The sequence below is a fragment of the Aegilops tauschii genome, chromosome 3 (genome assembly GCF_002575655.3).
Source record: "Aegilops tauschii subsp. strangulata cultivar AL8/78 chromosome 3, Aet v6.0, whole genome shotgun sequence".
NCBI classification, from domain to species: Eukaryota; Viridiplantae; Streptophyta; class Magnoliopsida; order Poales; family Poaceae; genus Aegilops; species Aegilops tauschii.
The window spans coordinates 607486085-607505159 of record NC_053037.3 but is presented as its reverse complement, the minus strand read 5'-3'; the positions used below and the strand labels follow the sequence as shown (position 1 = coordinate 607505159).

The 19075-nt window shown below is 46.6% G+C and overlaps 1 protein-coding gene across 1 annotated transcript; it reads left to right on the top strand.

The window, feature by feature from the left end:
• The first annotated feature begins 3589 nt into the window (after positions 1–3589).
• On the top strand, positions 3590–4217 carry LOC109783878 (uncharacterized). The gene is made up of 2 exons (XM_045234397.1): positions 3590–3796; positions 3870–4217. The coding sequence occupies exons 1-2, from the start codon at positions 3590–3592 to the stop codon at positions 4092–4094; spliced, it is 432 nt and encodes a 143-aa protein (XP_045090332.1). The 3' UTR covers positions 4095–4217.
• Positions 4218–19075: the final 14858 nt, after the last annotated feature.

The window sequence follows — 19075 nt, the reverse complement described above, 5'->3', positions numbered from 1 at the left end:
TGGGCAGAGAGGGAGGCGCGAGGGGAGGGGCGTCCTTGGCGGCCGAGGATGGCGGGGGAGGGGGGCCGCGGCCGGCCGGCGACGCGCGGGGCCAGGCCGCCCCGGGGTGGCCGGATCCGGCCCCGCCGGACCAGCAGGGGAGGGTGCCGCCACGGCTGGACGGGGTGGCGGGCGGAGTGTCGGGGGGCGTTGGGGGCGCGAGGGCCCAGATCCGCCCCGCCGCCACCTTTGTGGGGTCCGGCCCGGCTTCGCCGGGAATTGGAAGGGATGTTGACATATTTTATCTACAGGGCTTTGTCAATTCTAAAGATTGACGTAGGATAGCTATTAATTCAACTGATTCGGATCGGAGTGACTACCTAACTTTTATGCACTCACCCGTTATCCCTCGCGCCACTGCTTCGGTCCCCCTTCTCCATTAATGCAGGCTATCGACCAGCCTCTCAAGGTATTGAGTTTAGCTCAAAGACCGGTTCGATCGCAAGAGACTAATACGTGCGCATAAAACTTTAGGAAAACCCCCGAAAACAAAACATTATGAAGAGGCACACATCGTGCCTCTATTTTATTTTATATATTTTCACAACTCTCACTAACTGGTTACAGGGTGCATGTGTAAAAATACACAATAACCAGGCTTGCTACATGACTCAATCCTAGATATGGACTCACCAAAGACTCACGGTCGCTGGTTACCGCGTCACTACATGATTCAGCTCGATCTCCTCGGTGAGGCATGCAAATAGCCACCCATCATCTTGTCTTCACGCATGGTCTTCGCCCACGATGACACGCTGCACTGGACAATCCTTCAACAATCCCACACTTCAACTACAACGGATACCCTATAAAACCAAGTGTTGGGTTTAGCTTAAGGACTGATGCCATGAAGAAAGATGAACACACGTCCATGGAAACATGAGCAAAAAACACGTCTTCCTTTTATGCTTCTCTTTAAAGGTAATATCACTAGTGGTGCTTAAACTTGTCACCAATGTTCACTTTACTGTCTAAACTTGAAAAATACGCCGAGCTGATTTAGAACTTGGCACAAGCGGGCAAATACGGTGGTCCAATCCACAGACGTATATTGTGCTATTTTTTTTTGCATGGTAAAATACGTGTCTCATTTATACATATGTCATAAGCATCATAGTACAAGCCACATACATACCGACCTGACAAACTGAAAAGACAGCAGAACGCTAATCTTTGCACACAGGAACACCAGCCAAGAAGTAAAATTGCAAACAAGACTGAAGAATCCTCTGAGCTTGACAGCAACGTCCTTCACCTGCCTCTGGCACCATCATAGCAGCCACCAAAGGAGAAAATGACGGATCACCTCCACACCCGAGCTCGACGCGGCTCCATGGCTGATATGCAGCTTTGCGAATCTCCAAGGTGGCTCGCCAATAAAGGCGAAGCCATTGCCGTTGAACGAATCAGACCGGGGCAACACCCCGTACACGCCATCGAACTTCATATCTGGCACCCCCGCCCAACTAAGACGTTGGACGAGGAAACCATACCTGCCTGCCACGAACCACGAACCCAAATCCACCATCTTTCAGATGCCGTCGATGCAGACCACAATCTGCATCCGCTCCTGGACTACCTCCCAAGCTCCACGCCGGCGCTGGAGCAAATGCCGCCGCAACGACGGAGCCGGAGGACACATGTCCACCACGAGGATGCCGCCGCCGCTGCTGCACCATCCTTGCTTGAACAATCTGGTTTTCAAATCCAGCCCAAGAGTGGATCGCCTCGTTGGGGAAGGATCTGAAGATTTATTAGTCGGCACCGCCATCGCCACCGCCGAAGCCATGACGATGAACAACCCAAAATCCTGAGAAACTAATGCCTAACACAATCCAGACGCGTGGATCCGGCGACCCCCCACACCACCGACGACCGAGGTCATCAGCGGAGGGGAGCCGCCGGAGGACGGCGGCGGAGGAAGGCGCCCTGGCGGCAGGAGGCGAGATCGCCTTTCTTTCTTCTCCGGGAAGAAAGAAAGCGACCCGTACGCCGAGCTGGTTTAGAACTTGGCACGAGCGTGCAAATACGATGGTCCAATCGTATAATGCGTTGACGTGGCACTATATTTTGATTAGCATTAATATACGTCTCCATGACCAGTGGGCCTCACATGTCAGAATAAAGAGAAATTAAACGATAAAAACAACCCCAACCGGAATCGAACATACAAAGTCAAGAGAGCTAACGCCAACCAGTACCAATGCACCACTCATGCTTTCTTTTTAACTGAAGATTATGACGGTTTATATTATAAACGAACACGTCATGTGGTTTAAATAGGTTGCTATCTGTGCGGGCCATGTTTCACTTGTTACATTATTTTTAGTATTTGTAAAATGTAAGTAAATTATAATGATAGTAATAAAAATATCATTCAAATATTCGTGTGTTATAAATATTCCACATACAGAAAATAACTTATTTAGCAAAATATTCAAGTACTTTTATAAAATATTGACGTCTTATTTTAGAAAAAATCATATAAATAAAATAGTATTTCTGATTACAAAAATGTTTTTATAATTTATAGTAATACAAATATTTTCCAAATTACAATTAATAATTATTATTTTAAGTTCACAAATATTTGAATAATTATATGCAGATGTTTATATTTCAGGTGTCGCTTCCCTCTTGAGGGTTTTGTTGTGGTCCCTTCACAGTGCCAGGGCTCCGGTGTGAATACCCTAGTCCGTGTTCTCGGGCTCGATGACGATGGCGCTTGATGTCATCGCCCTCTTGAGGGCATCATCGTGCAGCCCTGGTCCCTTTTGGTTGTAGATGGCTAGTCACTTTGGGCATGCCTTGTACTTCTCTTGTAGCGCTCTTGAATTTGCGTGGATGGTCTCGATGTTCTCCTATCTTATACAAGTGTCCCTATGGTATCTCTTCATGGTCCTTGCTAGCTCTTGGCAGGAGCGGCGCTCCAGGGCCCTGAGTGAGGGGGCTGTCTCAACTGTGAGTTGGCCCCTTTCGGAGGTGGCTTGGTGTGTTCGGTACGATGGAGCCCGGTGGTTTCTCAAGGCGGCACGGTTCCAGCCCTGTTGAGTAGTCTTGGGTGTCTCTTGTTAGGTGTGGCGTCTCGTGTTTTCATGGTCGGTGTTGGTTTGCTGCATTGCCGCTTGCTCAAATGATGTTTTATTTTTCTTTGACATGTTTGTATGAGGATTTCCTCACCACTTTATATTGGTTTGGCAGTTTGTGTTATATATATAAAGTGGGGCAAAAGCCTGTTTCGAGAAAGATAATTAGTGTTTGTAGTTGTGCAAAAAGGAAAACACCAATCAAGTCAAAAGAAAAAATGATGTGGAAGTGCACGCGTTCCACGTCGCCAAACAGCCACACCCCTCCATGCGGCCGGGCTGGTACGAGGCTGGTACGCCATGCAACCTGTCTGCATGGTGATTTTGCCGCTGAGTATATAGGAGCTACTAAGGTATTTGGCGGAGTTGGAGATCACATCATCACATAGAGTAACTAAGAAGAGCATTGACAAACTCCAACCGCAGATCAACGGTAGAAGAAGCTACCAGGCAACTGTCCATCCATGGCGGCCTTGCTTCGGTTTGCAGCGAGGAAGGTCTGCAGCCGCGCCAGCCTTGAGCGACTACCGCAGGCCAGCTTCACTGCGACCACGTCGCTTGCCGTCGTCAAGGAGCTGGAACAGCAGCGGACGCTGCCCTGGACGATTCTTTTCCATGGCCGGGTGAGCTCGCTTCGCTGGTTCAGCAGCTCCTCCGAATCACCAGACAAGGTACGCAGGACCATGCGTCGTTGTATGTTTCACCAACTACTTTGATTTTTTTTTATGTTACTGATGTACGTCCTCACAGATCCTTGCGGCACAAGTGGAGGACAAGAAACAAGAGTTGCGCCGTCTGCTTCGTCGGCTGGATGAGCTCCGCACCGAGAAATGCGCCATCGCCGCCAGGGAGAAGGAGAAAAAAGTTTCCGAGAAAAAGAAACAGAAGGAAAATAAGAAGCTCCTCCACCTGCTTTCATTGGGCGACCCACTGTATCAGCTGTCTCGTCAGGGTATTTATGTTACTTGATGTGTTCTTCTAGTCGAGGTTATATATTATATATGCACTTTTCCTTACTCGTTTTTCGTTTGCAGTTCCAATCGTGGGTACCCTGCTTATCATGAGCTTGGTAATCCTTGTCATTTTACTTGTGTGTGAGGAGGATTATAGGGCTTCAAAAAAGCGTGGGCAGACACCTCGGCACCTACCATCTACCTAAGATGATGAGATCAACACGTCAGATGGTGGAGGCAACAAGAAATGGAACTATGCATGGAAGCGTGAGGTGGCTATTTGAACTTGTTTTTAGGTGGTAGCTAGTTTGCGGCACCATCCTGACGGATTTGTGTTTTTCGTTACCACGTCATGAACTTGTATCCTTGACTGCATTGGGGAGGAGTAGCTATACTATGGAAACTGATATCCGTGAACATGGTACCGCAAAATAATTGGTGTTGCATAACATGCAGTGAACATGATGTTGAACAATGATAACGATGTTTGTTTAGTATCTCGAGCCTCTGTATCGAGTATTAAGTATTGACTCATGTCATGACCACACATAAAAAACCACAATATTTTGCGCTAATTTGTCACCATTCACAGAAGCAACTTAAGGGTTGTATGCATGAACTGATCGATAGATGCAGAGATGGGGGCGACGTTAACCCTCTTTACGAGAAGAAAATTCACACAACCAACTTGCCTCAACAGAGCTAAGATAGTTGCTGCTCATAACAAGTAAACCTAGCTACTTGCGAGTCCCATATGCATGTACAGTGTTCATGGCCAAGATAACCAATCCACGTCAGCAACTCACAGTCTTCTCCTTCCATGCTTTCCGTATCAATCTCAGGCCAGCGCCCGCGAGCTATGCCGGTGCCCCATTCACCACCAAACTAACATGTGTTGTTTGTTGTGGGTCCAGCTGAGAGGCTGCACATTGCACGGTTTAAAACTCATTCCTCTTTGATGGTTATGGCTGCCCATTTCTCTTTGCAAATAACATAAGCCTATATGCTTAAGCCAAATAGCATCTAAGTAAAGTAAAGCTATTATGGAAAATGCATAGGTGCTCCAAGGTGCTCCACCCCCTATATATAAATATGCAATTCAAAAGATACCATGAAAAAAAAAACTGAAATCTTGGGACATAAAACCTGGTGCCCAATCTATTACCGTTCGAAGTTTGGTGAAAAAATACCAAAAAATGTATCCGTGACGAAGAAAATACAGCCCTGAGTGAGATTACTGCAGCGACGACCTGGGTATGTGCGACATGTCTCACTTGGAAAACGATAAGCTCTTCACCATCAAGCTGGACGCGACCTTCAAAGTTTTTACGGTACGTGATACGTCCGTTCTGCATCATGTTTTCCTACTGTTAATGATAATGATTTTGATCAATAAAATACTTTGTGATGTAATTCTAATGCCTTTTCTCTCTTAATTTGCAACATTTTCCTGAAGAGGGAGATTGCCGGCAGCTGGAATTCTGTACCTGAAAAGGCTACATAAGAGATACCTACTCTGCACAACTCCAAATGAGCTGCATTTTCATGGAGAATTATTTTAGAATATATAAAAAATACTGGAGAAAAGTAATACCAGGGAAGGCCCACCAGGCGTCCATTTTGCAAACATCACACAGTATTCACAAGAGCATTGGCAAAAAAATTATCATTAGAGTTGGCAAAAGGCGAACACATCAAACCAGAAATCTCATGCAGTAAAATTTAAAATAAACTTAGGTTGTACTCTGTTAGTAGTAAACTTTGATTCTAAATAAGGTCGAGCTGACGTCTCGTGGTGGCTGTCATGGATTCGGTATATCCTTATTGCTTAATTTGTTACAGTTACTAGTTACTATTCAGTTGAAGGTTTTTTCTATCTATTTAGCTAACTAAAAAGCTAACCAAATGGACGTGTATATGTAGGGGTCATATGTCCAATATATCTACATACTTAAATAAATTGCCAAAAAAATTGATTTGCAGAACCTATATTTAACATGGCAAGGGGGCATACCCCCCCCCCCCCCCCCCCCCCGGCGCAGTTCACCGCATTGTATTTTTTTCAGTAGTCGCCACTACAAGAGATTGGGCCTACTGTGAAAAGCCAAAAAGTGTCATCGAATAGTCAATAACGTCATAAATTACTACCTAGTGACATTTTACCAGCGTCACATAGAATCCCCGTCATAGATTACACCTTTTGACGGCGCGCGAAGAAGACGTCACGGAAAATGTGACCTTCGGTGATGTTTTCTAGAATGTCATCAACTTGGCATCTGTGTGACACCCAATAAATGTCACATGTTACGAGCAAGTATGGCATAATCTCCCATATTCACTGATGAAGCAACGTCACTGACTTGATGCCATGTCATCACCAACCAAACTATCCCATGGCTACAAAACGTATTTGGCAACCAAATGATATTATAAGTTCAATCATCTCAGCAAAATCATCCTCCAAATAGAAATGACAGTAAAACAACATTGATTCACAAGTTTGACAATCACGACAATATACAAGTTGGCAACTAATATTTAGATAACTAAACACCACAAAAGTGTTGTCCTGATGATTTTTATGTACTCCATGACAAAAGTATGAACCTTATGCACCATTAGTTTGGACCAGGATTACTAAGTTCCTCAAGCGCTTGAGAGAAAAAGCAATAAGGTTCTCCATTTCTTGTTGCTTCTTTTCCCAGGCTTCACTCCTGTCTTGCTGACTCTTCTTCATAACTTCAAATTTTCTTGCTTTTTCTCTCCATCTCTTCAAGTGCTCTATCTTGTCTTTCAGGTCTTTAGCCTCCCGATGCCTATAAATTGACGAAACACAGCAGTGTTGCATGTTTATTAGATGAAAACAGACAAGACTACATGGTACAAGAGTACCACTAAGAAGCTTACAATCTATTAAATTATGAATCTGAAATGAGAAGTACCTTATCAAATGTATAGACAAAGAAGCGGATGGGCCAATGAAACAATAAAATGCAATAATAAGTTATAGTGGTTATACGACATGCATAAGGCAGAGCATGATTCCATATATCCATCTTGAAAAGCAGCAAGCTTCATAAAAAAAGAAATTAAGCCAGTAACCCAATTATGTTTTCATTTTCACTAACATGAGTGCACAATTCACACAAAAGCAGAAAATAAGAAACAAGGAGAACTTAAAGAGGAAAAATAGAACTACATGTCATTTGCATTTCTTTCCTGCGTACCCTTTCGTTCAATTCTCCCTTCTAGATCTCGGATCTGTGCTGATGAAGCGGACCTCTCAGATTTGTGTATTTGGCATGGTAGAAACTTCATGTGCCTGGGTCTAACAAGTTAGAGAAAAAGAAGGCAGTGAATCAACATTGCCTTATGTAATTTAGCACCAGTTCAAAAACGTACATAACACATACATAGGATAGAAAGCATCAGCTAGATTAATTAGTACGAGTAGAAGAGTGGAGTGACAGAAATTGAGAATCAATCTGCAGGTAATTCATTTTAGTTGAAATTCGGTAAGCCATGCCCATGTGAAAGTTGTGAAAGAAAGAGAAGATGGATTGGATCGACACACCTAATGCAACGGCCTTAGTATCAATATATAGGGAGCCTCTAGGGCTACGGCTAGGTACAAGAGGATAAGTACATAAGTCGTTATAGGAGATAAGAATAATCCTAGATACTAACAACATCGGTTATCTATACAGTTTAACATTCCCCCTCAATCTGAACTTCCTACAAGAAGATTCAGATTTTGCCTATTTGAAACAAATGGCACCTCGGCTAGAGGCTTTTTGAATAGATCTGCAACTTGTTCCTTGGAGGAGATGAATTAAACATCAAGTGAAAGTCCACTTCTATATGCTTGGTTCTGGCATGAAATACCGGATTTGCATATAGATAAGTGGCTAAGTTGTCACACCACAAAACAGGAGGACGGACATAAAGATCTCGGGTTCACCAAGGACTGATCGTATCCAGATCACCTCAGCCGTTCCATTAGAAAGTGCTTTATATTCAGACTCCGTGTTTGACCGAGAAACTATAGCTTGCTTTCCTGAACTCCAAGAGACAAGATTAGGACCAAGAAATACAGCAAAACCACCTGTGGATCTGCGGTCATCACTGCACCCAGCCCAGTCTGCATATGAAAAAACAACTTAGTAGCATTGAAGGTGACTTTCTAATAGAAAGACCCATACCACGAGTATACTTCAAGTATCTCAAGATCCTCTTGGCTGCCGAAAAATGCGCAGTCGTAGGTGCATGAAGGAACTGGCAGACACGATTTACTACAAAGGAGATGTCCGGCCTCGTGGGTGTCAAATACTGAAGTGCTCCAACCAGGCTACGATATTTGGTATTGTCATCCTAAGAAAGTGGTGATCCACTATTGTTGTTAATTTTCTCACTGGAGGACATGGGCGTGGTGGAAATCTTACAGTTGACCATGTTGGCACGATGTAGGATATCACCAATGTACTTCTGTTGAGACAGAATGATTCCCCCGGCGACGACTGCACATGTACTCCAAGAAAATAGTGTAAGGGACCAAGATACTTGAGGGCAAACGAGGCCTGGAGATCAGCAAGCAACTTGGTGGTAGCAGTGGGAGAGGAGCTGGCCACAATTATGCCATCCACATACACAAGCATGAAAATGGTAACACCACCACGATTGAAGACAAACAGAGACGTGTCAGCTTTGGAGGCTATAAAACTAAGTTGTTGGAGCTGAGAACTCAACCTGGAGTACCATGCCCGAGGGGCCTGTTTGAGTCCATAAATAGCCTTGCGAAGCTTGCACAAGTGATGAGGAGTCGAGGGGTCCACAAAACCAGAGGTGTTGTCGGATGTACACCTTCTCTTGAAGGATGCCATGAAGGAAGGCATGCTAAATATCTAACTGATGCAAACACCAGCCACGAGAAACAGCAATGGAGAGAACCAGTCGCACAGTGACAGGTTTAACCACTGGACTGAACGTGTCATCATAGTCCAAACCATAACGATGTTTAAACCCCTTGGCCACCAGTTGTGCCTTGTGACGATCAATAGACCCATCTGACTTGTGCTTGATTTTGAATACCCACTTGTAGTCAATCATGTTGACATTTGATGGAGGACGCACCAGAGTCTAGGTGTCGTTTGGATGAAGTGCATCAAGCTCAAGTTGCATAGCCAGACGCCACTCCGGAGAGGAGACCGCTTCACGATGATCAGCAGGTTCCCACAAGGCCAGAAACGCACGACGGAACGGATCATAGGTGACAGTACCATCAGTGCATTGCAGAAGTTCGTGGGTGTTGTCAAGTGTGCGTCTCGTTATAGTATGCGCCGGTGGAGCAGCAGATCCAGCCGCCAAAGACGATCCGGGGAGAATACATGCAGCCTGACTAGCAGGTGAATCCCCCTGGGATCCTGTGCTAGGCAGGGGCGAAGAAGCGAGCGACAGATCCATCTGGGATCCGGCGCCATAGGTGGATGCAGTGGTCGGCCCCGCAGCGGAGGCCCAGCCCGCGGAGGCCCCAAGGACCGCAGCCCGTGGCGAGGCGGGAGGTGTGGCGACCAACCTAGAACTGGGTCCAGCCACAACAGAGGGCGGTCGCACGCGTGGGTGGGTGCCGCGGAGGGCGGCCCAGACCGCCCGTCCATAGGTACCACATGGTCGGCTAGATACGGAGATTCGTCCTGGGCGCGGTCGCCTGTTGCAGGAGACACTGCGCCGCTGTCGCCTGACAGCGCATGATCCAAGGGCGATTCTGCGCCGGATCTAGTGCCAGGATCCGCCTGGGTTCCCGTAGGTGTGATCTTCTGCGCTGAAGCTGGCCTGCATCCACATTAGTTCGCGAAACAGATGTGCCATAGATCATGTGGTCATGCGAAAATAAAAAGAATGGCATTTTCAGCAACTCGAGGTGGGATGGGAGAGGGTTGGACATTGGCAAAAGGAAAAACTTGTTCATAAAAAACAACATCATGTGATATGTAGACACGGGCCATAGGCACGTGAAGGCATTTGTAGCCTTTGTGACGAATACTATACCCAACAAACACACATTATTGTGATCTAGACACAAGTTTGTGGATGTTGTAGGGGCGCATGTTGGGCCAACAAGCGCACCCAAACGTGCGGAGAGAGGTGTAGTCAGGTTTGTTGCGAAACAATTTTTCCATGGGACTAAGATTGCCAATGACACGACTTGGAAGTCGATTGATGAGATAGCATGCAGACAAATATGCCTCGTCCCAAAAATGTAGGGGCATAGATGCATGTGATAATAGGGATAGACCTATGTCAACAATATGACGGTGTTTCCTTTCGGCAGAGCCTTTTTGTTGGTGTGTGTGTGGGCAAGAAATGTGATGTGTGATGCCAAGTTGATGAAAGAAGGTATTGCTAAGTTTTTCGTATTCACCACCCCAGTCGGATTGAACACATAAGATTTTACGAGATAATAGGCGTTCAACATGGGCAAGGAAATCACGAAAAACATCAAACACATCACATTTTCTCTTAAGAAGATAAATCCACACAAACTTACTATAATCATCAATGAATGAAACATAGTACTGGAACCCACGAAATGATGTCTTGGCAGGTCCCCACATATCCGAAAAAATAAGTTCCAAAGGGAAAAAAGAAACACTCGAAGATCTAGGGAAAGGTAGCTGATCTGCTTTGCCTTGTTGACAAGCATTACACGCGTGGGTCATAGACCTACTCGAAGATGCTAATTTATTGGATGCCAAAACATGTTGAACGAATTGTGTGAATGGGTGGCCAAGCCTAGCATGCCAATCTTCAGTGGAGAGCCTAACCGAAGACAAAGCATGAGAGGATGAAGACCTAATGGGATAGAGCCCATTTTCACATCTGCCTTGAAGAAGAACCCTCTTGATGAGTGGGATAATATTTTAGATAAGAATGATTGTCAATGGCAAGATGATTAATAGAAAGAAGGTTCTTGTCGGCATTGGGAACATGCAATATGTTGTAGAGCTTAAGATTGGCAGAGGGTGTGGGAAGGATAGCATGACCTCGAGGAGCTATATGCAAACATAAGCCATCGGTAGTGTGAATGTGATCCCTTCCTGGATACTTCACCCTTACAGTGAGATAGTCCAGATCCAACATGATGTGATCGGTGGCCCCTGTGTCGGTGAACCAAGTCGGATCGCCGAGGATGGACGGCGGCGAAGCAGCAGCCAGGACCGCTTGGAGTGTTGGGGTTGAAAAGCGTGGTTGTAGCGTTGACCGCACTCCCAGGCATAGTGCCCAGGGACACGGTAGAGTTGGCACTGAACATGCGAATCCCCTCCACCACCGTGGTCACCGCGGTCACCGCCACGGTTCCCGCCGCAGTCACCATACTGGCGATTGTCACCACCGCCACGGTCACCGCGGTACCCGTCGCGGCTGTTGTTGTTGTAGTCACCACGATCACCGGGGTTGTCACGGCCCTTGCCGCGGTAGTTTCCCTTGCCCCGGTTGTTGGCGTTGCCGTTCTTGTCACGGGCGATGTAGTTGATGGGGGAGCCGCCGCATGAAGTTGAAGACGAGCCGCGTGATATTCGTGGCGGCGCTCGAAGGAGATGGCATGGAAGTAGAGTTCCCCTAGCGTCATGACGTCGATGCGAGTCGTGACGGCAGTGATGAGGGGCTCGTACTCGCTATCGAGGCCAGTGATGATGGCAGTGATGATGTCATCCTCCCTCATGGGACGACCAGCAGAAGCGAGCTGGTCAGCATTGGAGCGGATCTTGCCGAAGTAATCCACCATGGAGAGGTTGCCCTTGCGGAAGTTCGCCATGTCCAGCTTGATCTGCACCACGCTGGCACGACAATGGGTGGCGTACATCTCCTCAAGGTGCGCCCAGATGATGCGGGAGGTGTCAAAACGATGCACCTGCTGTGGCACGTCGTCGGTGAGCGAGGCGAGAAGGTAGCTCGGGACGATCTGGTCTTGACGGAACCAGGTGTCAGATGCCGGATTGGGAGCACGCTCCCCCTTCTCATCAGCCGGGAGGAGACGAGCGGGAGTCGGGATGGTGTCGTCGACATAGCTGGTGACGCCAGCGATGCGAAGAGGAGGGAGAATCTGGGTTTTGCAGAGGAGAAAGTTGGAGGAGGTGAACTTTCCGGTGCTGAGGCTAGCAGAGGGTTGGGGAACAGCGGAATACGATGGCGCCGAGAGCGAGGCTAGGAGGGGCAGAGACGTCAGGGCCGAGGATGTCATGGCGGCGGAGGAAGGAGAACCCATTGAGCAGTTGCGCGAGATGGCCTGATACCATGTGAAAGAAAGAGAAGATAGATTGGATCGCCACACCTAATGGGGCGGCCTTAGGATCAATATATGGGGAGCCTCTAGGGCTACAGCTGGGTACAAGAGGATAAGTACAGAGGTCGTTATAGGAGATAAGCACAATCCTAGATACTAACAACATCGGTTACCTATACAGTTTAACAAAAGTACCATTTTGTTTCCCTAAAATGTTGATCCAAGTATAAAAATTGATAAAAGATACTTAGTTTTTAATGGCATGTCAATGATGTCACACTGTATATGTTTTCGAAATGTAAACATATTTCAGCAGATTGCTCTATCCATGCTTTAATTTGGGTGGAGATTTCAATGTACTATGTACCTAAAATTTCATTTGACATGCACCTCCTGGAGGTTGAATTGAGGTTTACTTTTGTATGCTCTTCAGGTCCATGCAAGACAACCAGTTTGTCTAAGTCAACCTCTCCCTAGGTTCATGCATGACCATCTGTCAGTGACGTCATGGAGTTAGCCAAGTTGGCTTTTATCTTTCAGCTAATCCCGAGCAAAGGGAGCAGGTCCTTGATACTAGGATCTAGATGTTGTCTGTCCTAGACATTTCCCTTGCCAACGATGCTCAATGTTTTGAAGTTTGTTCACCGACACAAAGTGAATGTGAGTCAAAATAAAACAGTTAGTTCTAGATGGAGCTGAGGAGCCGCTTATCTGGTGGGACCGAATTATAACGGTCTACATCAATTTATGAAATCTTGGGACAAAAAATCTCAAGAAAGCCCAAAATCCATCTTTCTTTATTGGTATTAAAAAATAGAATAGAAGTAACAGAAAAAAAACTTAATCTCTTTTCTAAAAGTAAAAAAAACTTGATCTCTTTTCACGGTTGAAAACAAAAGGAATATCTCTATCTATCTAAACCTCTCCATGGCATCTTCTCCCAGTTGGAAAAGCTCCACCGCATCTTCTCCCTTTTGAAAAAAAAAAACAACCTGGGGCAATCTCTCCACGATCTCTTCCTTCTTATTAGTTATAAGGCCAACAACCTGAAGCAATCTCTATGTATACCCAAACCCCTATTTCCGGGATGTTTTTGCCCTGACGTTTAGCCACTTGAATGAAAGTAACTTGTGGGCATTAGGTGTCTTGACGCGTGTATTTCTTTGGGATATGGTTCGGTAGAAATGCATGTGTGGTCGTGTGTTTTTGTTTGAATTTTTTTGAACGTGGTTGCCTCATCGCCGTGTAGCTGTAGCATTGTATGCAGATTCGATTTTTGTTTTCGTCCGTGATTGGACCACATGCATGCGCATGCATGCTGCATCACCTGGTTTCTCGTGTGATATTGTTGGCTGTTACGTGGGTTGACGCGTGGATCAGTGTTCATCGGTTCGTTTCCGTTTCTTCACGTGTCCATCATCTCGTGTTTTCTCGAAGCCCCTGGCCAAATCGTCCATCGTCTAACATGCCTATAAAAGCTCACATTCTCTCCTCCCAAAGGCATTGACTAAAACCCGTCTGTCTCGCCTCGCACGGTCTTCTCATCCTAACATGCGGGCTGCCTTTTCTTCGTTGCCTCTAACTGCTCGCTGCCAGTCGTCTCTCAGCCGCAGCCATTAGCCCACTCCATTTCTTTCCCAGCCTCTCCCCCACTCGGCATGGAGCCCGCAGTAGCAGTTCTAGGCCTGGTTCTGCTTGCCGATAGCTCTCCATGGCAGTGCCCCTTCTTTCTTCCTGAGACACGACGATGACAGTGTGTTGTCTCCGCACCTCCTGCGGACTTCCATGGTGAGAGGCGCCGGACAAGCTCGAGGTCCGCCACCAAGGGGCAACCGGTGTAGCCCTCCACCATGCCACGGTCGTTCAGCAGTGGCGGATGCACCAGCTCCACATGCTTCTGCTCCTCAAAATCGCAGTTCAAGCAGAGAAACGGAGTGGTGCCGCGGCGGACGGAGGCCGCAGCGCCGCAGCGTAGCACGGGCATGGCGGCAGCAGGAGACCAGACGTGGCGGTAACATGACAGGTAGAGCATCGCGACATCCGCCCTACGATGTGTCGGCAGGAACTCCGGACCACATGTCGGCGTCGGAGTCGGACATGGCTTTCTCTGTTTCTCCATCTGCTCCCGTCGACGGAGGCCCACGTGGTGATGCGCCAGGCCGTGTGCATCATATCCGGCGACGATGAAGCATGCAAGTTCATGGGCAAGAACCGTGGACCGTGCGGACGGCGATGGAGTGATGGGAGGAAGGCACGGCGTCAGAGATGGAGATGGGGCAGTTCCGTGTCCATGACACCATGGTCGTAGAAGAGATGGTGGTGGTGAGCTTAGATGAATTGTGTTGGTAGCCCAATCGCAGGCTCATCGTCCAGGCCAGCGTGGTTGGGCGAGTATAATCTTCTTCTTGATGTACGAGGGCGCCGTGTTCATACATGTCCGTGCATGGTGTGTATGTGTTCTTGCGCTGATTCATCTCCCCGCTGAGCATAGTTGCCTTGCAGTTTCTATGCGCACTAATTTTTGCAGTTTATATACACTGAAACATGGCCTTGGTGCCGGCCCTTGGGCTACCGTACGTCGAAGCACGGTTTCGCTCCCGTGCAGATGATACGTCCATTTTGCATCATGCTTTTATATCAATATGTATTGTATTATGGGCTGTTATTACACATTATATCACAATACTTATGCATATTCTTTCTTATTTTATAAGGTTTACACGAAGAGTGAGAATGCTGACAGCTGGAATTCTGGGCTGAAAAATGAGCAAATATTAGAGATCTATTCTGCACAAGTCCAAAAGACCTGAAACTCCACGAAAGTTTTTTTTGGAATTAATAAAAAATACTGAGCAAAGAAAGTACCAGAGGGGGCCACCCACCATCCACGAGCCTCGTGGGCCCCTGGCAGGCCTCCGGTGCCCATCTTCTGCTACATGAAGTCTTTTACCCTGAAAAATTATAAAAAAGCTTTCGGGAAGAAACTCCGCCGCCACGAGGCGGAACCAATCTAGGCTCCGGCGGAGCTGTTCTGCCAGGGAAACTTCCCTCCGGGAGGGGGAAATCGGCGCCATCATCGTCACCAACGATCCTCTCATCGAGAGGGGGTCAATCTCCATCAACATCTTCACCAGCACCATCTCATCTCAAACCCTAGTTCATCTCTTGTATCCAATCTTTGACCTAAAGCCTCAGATTGGTACCTGTGGGTTGCTAGTAGTGTTGATTACTCCTTGTAGTTGATGCTAGTTGGTTTATTTGGTGGAAGATCATATGTTCAGATCCTTTATGCATATTAATACCCCTCTGATTATGAACATGAATATGATTTGTGAGTAGTTACGTTTGTTCCTGAGGACATGGGAGAAGTCTTGCTATAAGTAGTCATTTGAATTTGGTATTCGTTCGATATTTTGATGATATGTATGTTGTCTTTCCTCTAGTGGTGTTATGTGAACGTCGACTACATGACACTTCACCATTGTTTGGGCCTAGATGAAGGCATTGGGAAGTAATAAGTAGATGATGGGTTGCTAGAGTGACAGAAGCTTAAACCCTAGTTTATGAGTTGCTTCGTAAGGGGCTGATTTGGATCCATATGTTTCATGTTATGGTTAGGTTTACCTTAATACTTCTTTTGTAGCTGCGGATGCTTACGATAGGGGTTAACCATAAGTGGGATGTTTGTCCAAGAAAGAGCAGCACCCAAGCACCGGTCCACCAACATACCAAATTATCAAATTGTCAAAGTAACGAACGGGAATCATATGAGCCTGATGAAAACTAGCTTGACGGTAATTCCCATGTGTCCTCGGGAGCGCTTTTCTCTATATAAGAGTTTGTCCAGGCTTGTCCTTTGCTACAAAAAGGAATGTGCCATCTTGCTGCACCTTATTTACTTTCATTACTTGTTGCCCGTTACAAATTACCTTATCACAAAACTATCTGTTACCGGTAATTTCAGTGCTTGCAGAGAATACCTTACTGAAAACTACTTGTCATTTCCTTCTGCTCCTCGTTGGGTTCGACACTCTTACTTATCGAAAGGACTACGATAGATCCCCTATACTTGTGGATCATCAAGACTCTTTTCTGGCGCCGTTGCCGGGGAGTGAAGCGCCTTTGGTAGGTGGAATTTGGTAAGGAAAAAATTATATAGTGTGCTGAAATTTACTGTCACTTGTTACTATGGAAAGTAATCCTCTGAGGGACTTGTTCAGGGTATCTTCAGCCCGACCGGTAGAGCAAAGAGTTGCTCCTCAACCTACTGAACATACTGAAAATGTTTACTTTGAAATTCCTTCGGGTATGATAGAGAAACTGCTAGCTAATCCTTTTACAGGAGATGGAACATTACATCCCGATTTGCACATGATCTGTGTGGAGTTTGTGGATTATTTGAGCTTGCAGGTATGCCCGAGGATGTTATCAAGAAGAAGGTCTTCCCTTTATCTTTGAAGGGAGAGGCATTGGCATGGTATAGGCTATGTGATGATATGGGATCATGGAACTAGAACCGATTGAAATTAGAATTTCATCAGAAGTTTTATGCTATCACTACAAAAAAAATACACTTTCGTGATGATACGTGTTTGTCACAGTAGGTCACGTTTTTTGTCATGCATGTACATCCATGACGATTTTATGACAGAATCAAGATAGTCATACCTGTGCTGTCGTAGAAGTATTCCATGACATTACCAAAATTATCATCACGGAAGTGTCCACTTCCATGACGATAAATCGTGCGTCACAGAAGTGCTTTCGTCAAGGGTGACCGACACGTGGCATCCACCGTAACGGAACGCCGTTAAGCTATCGGGTCGGGTTTTGGATCCGATAACCCGTTAACAGCCCCGACCAATGGAAAATTTCCACGTGTAAAATTCTTATTGGCCGGACGAAACACGTGTCAGCTCGTCAGTGGGTCACATAGGCGCCTATGATATGTCGACACGTGCCACGGCCCACCACTGGCCCATTTAGCTTACAAAGCCGGCCCGTTTGACTTGGTCAAAAGTTAACGGGCTGGCCCATGAAAAGCCTGTTAATAGTCTCTTCTCAAATAGCCCATTTTACGGCCCGTTAACTCACGACCGGTTAGGCCCTGAAGGAAATCGGCCCAACAACGTCATGTGGGCCGTCGAATATAACACCAGCCCATTTCACTTTCGGCCCATGTATGGCCCACGACGTCTTTCGGCCCATATGAGGCCTTCGTATCTTTCGGCCCTTTACAGGCCCACGGTGACTCTAGCCCATAATGTACAGTAATTTTCTTTATACCCGTTAACGGCCCGTGATTTACATGGGCCGTTTCCAGCCCGTGTTAGCTTTCGGCCTATTGACGGCCCATACGTTCTTGGGCTCCTTTTCGGTCCTCGATTACTTCTGGCCCGTTACTGGCCTGTTCCCCTAATGGGCCAAATTCGGCCCATGGCAAGAGTCGGCCCGTTACTGGCATGTTCCCCTAATGGGCCAAATTCGGCCCATGGTAAGAGTCGGCCCGTTACAGGCCTGTTACCCTAATGGGCCAAATTCGGCCCATGGTAGGAGTCGGCCCGTTTCTGGCCTGTTAACCCGTTGCGCCGTTTCCAGCCCGTCATATATTCTGGCCCATTAACGACCCGTTATGCCTGTGACAGAATTAAGCCTTTGCTGTCCTATGGCCTGCTAACGGCCTGTTACCGTGCTGGGCCGATACCAATTACGCCCGATTACGGCCCATGTAGACTCATTTATCCGACGGCCCGAGGCCCACCGACTACAGGCCCATTTATCGACGGCCCGTAGGAGACCCATGGATCCTACGGCCCATATATGGCCCATGGTAGTTGCGGCCACTAGCAAACCAGGGAAAAAGAAGACTTTGAAATAAATAAGGCCGAAACTAAAGCTAGGCTATTAAGGCGATTGCACAGATTACATCCACTCGGCATCAAAGATCGCCACCAGTGCAAATATAGGGAACACCCTACACTATACAAAAATGGCTTGCTGTTTTCTTCAGCCGGTGGCTGCACGTTAAGAATAAATTTTGTATCGCACCAAAACAAATTACAACTATATAACAAAAGGAAGGTTGGCATAAAACTTAATAGTCTAGCAGATAAATGCACCACCAGAAGTTCAGAAGCTCAGTTCATTTGACCTGACTCTTACGTTTTCATGCTGTAATGTCCGATGGAGCACCATAAACCTCGCCTTCATTTCCCCTAGGCTCCTGAACAACATAGCAAATGTCTGATAGTCTGGTTTGAAAACCATGCATATCTTGACGACATTGAGCAATGTTTCTCCTTGTTTCACAAAGGGTCTCTGTTAGGGAATGGACTTGTGTCTGGAGCGCAGATACAACATTGCTTTGAGCTTGCATATCTTGATCATGAGGCAGTTTGGACGATATTGCCTTAACAACCAACCCAGTATTACGCAGGAACGTGCTTTTGGCACTGTTAGTGGACAGGTACTGACCCACTGCAGCAAGAACTGACATTGCGGTTATAGTTGCCTCGCCACCTTCAGAAGGTGGCGGTTCCACCATTTTTTCCATAGCTTGCTGAAAAGTTGAGGTTTTACATTAGTAGTACCAGAACAGAAGATATTAAGGAGGCAGCAAAACCAAACAAAATAGCTTTGGTCTATATACAGAACTTATTCTGGTGAACCCATGTAAAATATTAGTTGTATTTTATTGCAAAGTACATAATAAAACC